Raw genomic sequence first — 9,390 nt, 5'->3', positions numbered from 1 at the left:
TATTAAGGAAAGTAAGTGTATTTGTATTATGAAATATCCAATCTCTGATAGAGTCCAAATAATGATTTTTCATTTCTGAACAGGGTCAAGGTTTTTTTTTCATGGAATCTACTAAACATTCACAAATCTACTGAAAATCTACTGAACGCCTAATAGAATCTACCTAAAAATCTACAGTGTTCTTTTATAAGACTACAATTGACTGAAATTGAAAAATATGTGCTTTTAATGAACATTAGCCACAGAATTATTCAGTTTTTGTGAAATTAATCGTAGGACGTCGAGTAGGCAGTGAAATTTTGAAGATTTAAGGTTCCATGATAATTATACAGGGTGTCTTTAAAGGTGAGGCTTTTTTTGGCAGAAGGTAGAACTCATCAAAATAAGTCGTTTAACCAAAAATTATCTATATAAAATATCCAAGATGTCTGAGATACAACGCCTAGAAGTTCGACAAAAGTTTATTGAATTTCAAATACGGGTCTGTGGAAGGTGACTCCGGCATCGCAAAAACGAAACAAAACATAAGCATATGGCTGGACAATGAATGGTTCAGTACCAAGTTCATTGGATTAGATGTGTCAGGTCACTTTTGAGAGAAATATAATTGTGTACTCTTGGCATTCCTTATGTTCAGAAAATAATTTTCGTAATCTGTTCAAGTATAATAACTTGTTAACAAGCGCCAGCTCCTGCGGAGCTTATACTGGGCCACTTAAATTTTTCACGAAATTCGTTAAGGACATATATTCAGGATTTGTAAAAAAAATTTTGCGAAAGAATTTTATTTCAGGTTATGAATGAGAAAATGTTCTTTTTTTTATTTCATTTATCGAAATTATTCTTCTGTAGATTTAGTACTTAGTTGTTTGATTTCATCAAGAAACGGATAAAATTTCTGGTGTTTTCATGAAATCAGGAAGTCTCTGGTTCCTCCGATTTACTTCTCTACTGTTATTTACTATAATAGTACTAGGAAATTCTAGTCAAATTTGCTATCATATCATTTTCGATATTTTTGCAACCAAAATGATATAAGATAGAGGTTATCAAAACTAAATCGAATCATTTATGTAATATAATTTTTTCTTTTTCTGGTAAAAATTACTGATAACATCAAATAATGTATTTAATATAAACATTTCGCATAACAAATATCTCTATATTTAAAACCATAATATGAGTACATGATTCATTCAAGTTACCATGAAAGTAACAGGTGGAATGAACTTCCAAACATGACCTGTTGTAGATTCATTATAATTCATCATAGAAGAGCTATCAGTACTGCATTTGACACTTAACTTATACTGGCCACCTGTGAAGAATATCACATTACACGAATACTGCACTGTCTGCTGAGGATTCAAATTTGATATCATGTGTCTGAAATCGAAAAATACATTCATTCTTGACCATAAGATAATTGAAGAAATTAAAAGCAAAATGACCAAAAAAGGCTTTGGCTTACACTATATAATGTAAAAATTATGATGGCGGTAGATATATCCATCTACCATTCGTTTTCTTCATCTGAGCTTCATTAAACTTGTTCTAGTTTCGAAAACCGCGAAGCATGGTGATGGACAGTTTCACAACCGCAAACCAGGTTTTCAGGTATCTCAGTGGCTACTAGACATAAGCTACAGGTATCATAGGAAACCTTTCCCATGTTCTGCAGGTTATAATTCACAGGAGAGTGAGTACCTATGAGTCATTTTCCTCAGTTCTAATTTACTCTGTCAAAGAACCTTTTTGTACCAGCTTGTCTAGTAGAAGAGGAATATCTTGGCGTGTATTTGTCCTTTGACCATCCGTCAGAAAACAAGCTGCCTCTTTTGCTTGGAAGCCACAAAATGGCTCTGGTCCAATGAAGGTAGTTGTCCCCTTTTCTCTTGCCAGGTGATCTGCCATTTCATAACCATCTGCGGGATGACCAGCGAAGGTTGATCAGATAATTTATTTTGAGTGTGTTGATTGACATCTGGAAAACCCAGACAAACGTTGACCGAGATGACCGATAGTCAAGCATAGTAGGGCTGCTTTGCTGTCAGACACCATGTGTATCTTTCTTTTCCGGTAATTACGATTCGTAGAATGCGAAACGCACTCCATTTCTTATGGAGGGGGTTTCCGCCTGGAACACTGATGAGGAGAAACCCAATGCTATGTCTAGATGGACGTCCATACTCGGTTTTCGAGCCATCACTTTAAAACACCGTAGACCCTGCAGAGAAAACTACTTCGTGATAAGTCCATTGATCGCGATTTGGAAATGTCACGTTTTTCTGGAACTCATGTCTTTGCTATCTATGACTATTCCTCTAGAATGTTAAGGTGCTCCAGTGATAGAAGAGCATATCTTCTTCTGCAGCTTGTCGAGGACTCTTCTCCCAATCGGTGATTTAGGTCTTGGCCACCAGATGGAAGCTGCATAGATAACGATTGGCCACACAATGGATTTATAGATCCAGTTAGTCAGTTCAGGTTTAAGTCCCACATATTTCTGACCATCCTCTGGCACAAAAAGAGACCTCTCTGATCCTTACTAATCATGGTCCGAGATGCGAGCTTCAAGAAAGCTTTTGGTCAAAAATTCCTCTAAGGAATTTAGTGAGCTTTGTGGAATCAAGGCTCCAATTCAATTTAAAATAACATTTATCTTTGCCCAACATATATCAGGTGTTGGATGAATAAATAAGGATAAAAGAATTTTCATTAACAAAGAATTACCTGGGTGTGCCAGTTATCGCTAATCTAGTTTCCATTCTATAATTCAAATTTCCATTTTCATAGTCCTGATAGAATTGTACGCAGAGTGTAATTTGCTGAAGTGCTTTATCTAGGCAATTGGTAACTCTCACAAGCAATTCCAGACAATCTCCTGCCTCACAATTAATTTCTTCCTGAGGTTTGATTACTTCACCATTTATTTGTATTTCTGTAAACCATAATGAGAGAATTATTTCATATAACTTTTTTCTTCAATAATTTATGAATATACTCATGTCTCATTCAAAAAGAGCTTCAAAAGGTCCTTGATGACTTTCCTATGAATGCTTAAAGTAGGAACTAGCCAAAAATGAATATCAGCAAATCGAAATGATAATTTTGGTTGAGATATCTGTTCCAAAACTTTATTGGGTTTTAATAATTCGCAAAAAAAATCAATGTTATTTCTAGAAATGAGCACAATTTCGCACCTGAAACTTTTTTAAATATGATTCCATGATCCTTTCAAAGCAAAATCATGCTTATGTTCATATTTGCATTGTTGAAACATCACATTCAATGAAATACAGGGTTATTTTTAGCCATACTTCAAACCCTAAAATTTTGAAACATCGAAAATAAGACATGACAAAAACCTCAAACCTAATTCATGATACGGCCAATGGATCAGTCCAGTTCAGATGTTGTGGAGGGGCTTCATATATTACATTAAGAAAAGTATTCTACAATGAGAAAACCAAAAAAAAACATATACCTACCCCAGAGTATTGGTGACATCCCTACAATATCTAACATTGAAGGTGCCAATGTAATTCCCTGCAGAGACGCCTTGCCCTTGGTTTCTGTAGCCAAAAGCTGCCAATTCAAATCCACCAAATTGGCTATGTGTTCCGAATATATTTTGTCCAGATCGACATTAACCTCGCTCCTGTTGTCTTCTGAATTCTCAACATACAAACTTTTGAATTTGGAAAGCGGGCATCTTTCCACTGGCACTGGCACCCTGCAACTTTCATGTCCCTCTATAAGCATAGTTTTGGAAGGAGCATATTCAAGTTCCATTTCCTGTGATGTGAGATTTGCTACGTCAAGAACCAGATAGAAGTGAGATGGCGTTTCTGCAGGTAGAACATCCCAATTGGTCACTTGAAGAGATGGTAGAATTTCAAGAGTGAAATAAACCGAGCATGTCCGACATTGTTCAGCTTGCAGACCTGAGCCGCCACTGGAAATAAGTTGAAATCAGGAATGCAAATAATATTAACATGAAGAAATCAACCACTTTAGCGTTCTTTAAGACGCAAAAATAACCAAAGTTGGAAACAATGCCTGTTTATGCATGCGCCTTCAGACTGAATTAACTCTTTGTTAAAATGCTGTTTTTCCAAATATCCAAAGTATAATAATTTTATATTGTCTGCCACTTACCTGTATCGAAGTTGTAGTTGCCCTTCTACTACACTGGACAGTACATTGTTCGGCAGCATTAAATGAGTTGGAGATCTCCATCCAGCAGAACTAGACTGACCGGAGTTCGTAGAGCGAAAGCTCGAACTAACATCTGTTCTTCTACCTGGCAAGCTATGCATGGGAGAATTGAGATGTGATGGCAAAGAACTGGGCCCACCAGAACCACTTCCAATCAATGAGCTTCCATATATCCCACTGTTGAGCTCTTGTAAAGGGGCTATAAAACTGGCCTGGGCATACAAGGTTAAATTTATGACAGCACATGAGCCTGGTTGAAGAGGTAATTGATCCTGAATAGCTTTATCAGACCAAACAAACATTTTTTCCTGAGTTGCTGGGTCCAAAGCACTCTGAACAGACACTTCAAGATATTCTATGGGAATTTGACCTTTATTAGTCAATGTGATGGTGCACTCAGAAGTTTCGCCGTGATATAAACTTGAACTAGCAGATGTAGTAACACTATCAAAGTCCCTCAATGAAGAAAATGATGCACTTTGAGGAAGTGAGGTCGTAACTTCAATCACTGGAAGGCATGGAACTACTTGAACTGTGAAAAATGGCAAAAATCCCTCCATATGTTTCAATCGACAATTTGATTTCACACCTAAAGTATGTGTACTGAAACCTTGAAGTTCTAGTTCACCATTTTCTTTAGGAGTACCACTAAGTGTAACCAAAGTGGCTGAGTCAGGTGGTAGGATGACTGTTTCTGGAATTGATTCAAAAACGACGCCGGAACTCAATAATCTCATATCGCTTACTTTCAATTCGAAGGGAAGAGGATTTAAAAGTTTAAGAGATACACTGCAAAGATCACCTTCAACCCACAAAAATTCCATTTTTGTTTTAGGTTCCAAAGAGTTCCTTTCCAAGCTCCCAAAATGGATTGGAGTAAATAAAAATGGACCGCTGTCTTGCTTTGCAATTTTAATTTTACGAGGCTGAAGATGGGGTTGCAAACTTTTTGGTATGAATTCTTGGCATACTGGAATGTTTATTAGGTTAGCTGGTGGTATAATAGATCCATTATCTAGTACTAAAGCTACAGGTGCTCCCTCACATTGTGCAGCCAAGGACTGCAGTTGTATGCAAAGATCTTTCTGCTCTTGTTTAGCTAAATGCTTCCACATTGTTTGAAGAAGGAATGTCATGTGCCTTGTAGCTAAGGCAGAATGTCCCATTCGCTTAGCAGCCACTACTAGTTCTTGAAGAAGTTGTATTTGTAATGCTGGCCATCCCTGATCTGCTGTTAGAACTTCCACTGGATCCAATGTGAGTTTATGGCCAGGTAAACTCTGTACCATCAGATTATAACATTGGGACCAGTTAGGAGTAGGATTTTGGGGAGACACATACCTATAATAAGAATTGAAAATGTATTTGAAGTTGGCCCAGCACTTTTTTGCGAATTTTGTGCTGATTTCTTATGTTCAAATTTTTTCATTACTACATACAGTTCTCAAGATATTTCACAAATTATATAAAATGGGCCAGCGGGTCAGCCAGCAGTTTTCAATCGTTTGGGTTTTAATGTATGAAATAAATTGAGCTATACTTGACAAACTAATCTTGTGGAGAATCAAAAATGAAGAAAAAAGTTAGTCTAGCACTTTCAAATTATTGAATTGATGTGACCGATACTTGATGAGAATCCATATTGGAACTAAAAACAGATTATATGATTTTCATAAAAATGACTTTTCAAACCACAATGTGTGCTTTGATATCACAAAAGCACCTTCAGAATGGGTGAAAGTAAACTCAGTTTACCTGCACAAAATTAGCACAGTTATATTTTCAACTAAGATAAACGAAAGGCCCGACTTTTTTCCGAAATCATTTTTCGGAAAATTAGCAGGATTTTCGTGAAAATTTCAACAGTACAAGTTAGCACATGTATAACACAGAAAAAATGAATGTGATGGGCTAACTTTTTTTTCAATTAAGCGATTTCCGGAAAATCCGAAGAGTTCGTGAAAATATTGACACAAATTTTTCTGCTCATTTTCAAGAAGAAGAAATAAAAGTGCTGGGCTAACTTTTTTCTCCATTTTCGATTTTCAGGGAAATCAGAGAAACCATTTGCAAAAATTTGAAAGGCACAACTCAGTACATGTATATCACAATCTATTTCAGCTGATAAAACCCATATTTTTGAAAATATATTTTATACATTTTGTGAAATATCTCTAGATATAGAATAAAGAAAAAATTTCAAAAGCGCAAACCATCACACACAATTCAGCACAAAATTTTTTTTTGGAAAAGTGCTGATCCAATCTCAAACACATGAATTGAAAGCAACCCAGCATTGGCACAAGTTACTCTTAGCTGCTCCTTGTCATTTCGAATTTTTAAAAGGCGGTGTTGGTACTGAAGGAATTTTGAGTGTTTTTATATTTTTCCAATCTCATATTTTTTCTAAAACAATTGATGTGTTGTTACTTACCTTGTTGCTGCAAGTCTCTGACAAAAAGAAGCTTTTCTAACGAAGCCTATTTGAGTATACAAATCTGCCAAAGTTTCAAATCTTTCAATTTTTTCTTGCTCAGAGAGGGTAAGATTAATATACACAACATTTTGTAGAAAACTTGCAGCTTGTAAGGCATGATTTTGCTCGATAGCAATCCGAGCTGCCTTGAAGCTTGCTTCAGTCTCGACAATACCTTAAAATGAAAAATGAGATGGTGAAGAATTTTTATGATGGTAAAAATCTATACCTGCATTTTGATATTTGCTATAATGGATAATGGCTTCCCGATATTTTCTTGCTATTTCATCAGGAACTAATAAATGGGGCATAGTCTTTCTCAATGTTGACACATCTATAACATTATTTGTTGGAGTTGTTGGAATTTTTTTGGGTGAACCTTCTTGCAAACTAGCATTTCTGTGTAATGCAGAACCTCTTTGGATGTTGGGATAGATTACAATAGATGAGGCTGCACTCTGACCTTCATAAGCTGCTCCTAACCACAACCAGTCATTTATTGTTTTAAGGGTCTCTGCTGCAGTAGCATAATAAACTAAACTCTCATTTATCAGACCTGCTTGTAGACAAAGATCACCCAAGTGTTTTGTCATCCTTCCAGCACACCTAAAAGTAGTTATTAGGCAGCTATCAAGAAAACATAACAAATCACACTGGTGGTTGTGTAACTTAAGCATGGTTCTCAGAATTTAATGATATAGTTTTTCAGCATCCCATAATTTAGCTTCTTTAAATGAAAATCATCAGAAGAGACTTAAATCTAACCTTTTCTTATTATTTCGGGACTCAAGATCTAAACCAACAAAATCTTTCTTTTCAAATGGAGCTAATAACAGAGATACACGTTCCAATTTCTCTCTAGACCTTTCCAATCTTTTAGATTCAAGAATCCAGAACAATGAATGTATGAATTCCACCATTTGTTCTTCCAAGTCAGAGCATGTCCCAGATTCATTGTAAAAAAGGGCTCTGGTCTTGAAATTACTTGGGGTGGTGTACTTTTCCACAGAATCATCTTTCTTTATCTTCGGTATTGCTAAAACTTGTAACATGTAAAATTTTTCAGCCTAAAGTAAAATTTCATATTTCAGATTGCAATACAAACCTTCACCCTCTGAAGTGCTTTTAGTTGTATCGTCACTAGAACTTGAATTATCAACTGGACTTGAATCCTCTTTTGGAGGTCCAAACAAAAGACATCTAGAATCATAAAGGGTGCTTGTATATTTAACTTTCAAACTTTCATGAACTCGACATATTTCATTCAGTTCTTGTTGACCGTCATATTTCCCTAAGGTAACCAAACCAAGTAGCCTCCTATGCGTTTGAAAGTCCCCCCAATCATTATTCTCTACCGGATGTTCTCGAACATATCTTACACATATGTTTCGTGACACCCCAACAGAATCAGTTATTTTAACAGTGTTTATTTTTGAAATTCGATCGAAAAATTTGTTGAATATTTTCGGCTTCAATTGAGAACCTATCTGCCTGACAAGTATCAAAAGAGCTGCATGATCATGTGTAAACTGTTCATAATCGGGATGAGACATGTTTGGCTCAGATGAAGATGTCGACAGTATATAACTAACAGAGGAACGCATTGGTGTGACTGGAATTCGTCAATTGAAATTCATTTTCAAGAGGGAAATAGGTAAGTATTGAGTGCAAACCAGAGATGTCTTTGGTGGAAACTTTTCAGACATTCCTTTATATCATTCATAAAAATCTGAAGTAGCCCATAGATAAACTTCACAGTTTTACATCCAACTTATTCTCATTCTGAATCTTTTTATGAATGAGGATGTTATTTATAATTAATGTGTTTGAACTCTGAATAATAACATAACTAGATCTCTGATCAAAAATCAAAACAAAATCAGAATTTTGACAGTACCATAACCTTAATTTTTGATTGTACCATAGACTTAATTAAGATGTTTTTAGACATCTTAGACTTAGACATATGTCTATGGATTGTATTACATTCAAAGATGGCAAATCTGAATCAGAATCTGAGATATCTCTGATCTGAATCAAGGAGATATATGAGGGGTTCAGAGCTGAAGTGAACCAAGTCCATTCAGCCTAATTTTGAGATGAATGGCTAAGAAGTTGTTTATCACCAATCAATTCAAAAGTGACTTCTTTATTTGTTATTATTCTTATGTAAGCATATGCTTACATTCTAACCTTTTAAAATCTAAAGAAGTCACTTTTGAAATAATGGGTGAAAAACAACTTCTAAGCCATTCATCTCAAAACTAGGCTGAATGGACTTGGTTCACTTCAGCCAAAGAGGAACTTTGCTTCAGCTCTGAACCCCTCATATATATAGAAGTACAACCAGGTTGTACTTCTAAAGACAGAAGTGCAAATAGGTCATTTCAGGGGGGTCTAACCTCTTGCTAATTTTTGACCAAAAAAAATCGAGATTTTCGAAATCGAGTTTTTATGTAAGGGTAGAAGCCGTGGCAACACTGATTATAGAACCGGAGTTCCCAATTGAATCAGACCGGAGCTATCGCAGATTGAAATTTGCAGTTTTCGAAAAATATCATTTCGAAGAAGAAAATCTAAACGAAGGGAGATAGGCTCACGGGAATGGATTCAGCGTATTCGAAAACCTATATTTGTATACCAAACTTTCGAATATCCGACACTGTTTACGAGAAAATCGAATTTTTTGTCTT

General features: G+C 35.7%; 1 protein-coding gene across 1 annotated transcript; it reads right to left on the bottom strand.

The window, feature by feature from the left end:
• Window positions 1-1,063: 1,063 nt before the first annotated feature.
• On the bottom strand, window positions 1,064-8,527 carry LOC123314003 (protein brunelleschi). The gene is made up of 8 exons (XM_044899116.1): window positions 7,803-8,527; window positions 7,463-7,733; window positions 6,927-7,303; window positions 6,656-6,872; window positions 4,162-5,562; window positions 3,492-3,958; window positions 2,734-2,941; window positions 1,064-1,386 (listed from the first exon to the last, which is right to left on the bottom strand). Exons 1-8 carry the CDS (start codon window positions 8,299-8,301, stop codon window positions 1,197-1,199), a joined length of 3,630 nt encoding a protein of 1,209 aa, XP_044755051.1. The 5' UTR covers window positions 8,302-8,527; the 3' UTR covers window positions 1,064-1,196.
• Between the last annotated feature and the right edge of the window lie 863 nt (window positions 8,528-9,390).

The sequence above is a fragment of the Coccinella septempunctata genome, chromosome 1, assembly GCF_907165205.1.
Source record: "Coccinella septempunctata chromosome 1, icCocSept1.1, whole genome shotgun sequence".
NCBI classification, from domain to species: Eukaryota; Metazoa; Arthropoda; class Insecta; order Coleoptera; family Coccinellidae; genus Coccinella; species Coccinella septempunctata.
This window is presented reverse-complemented; position numbering and strand designations above follow the sequence as displayed.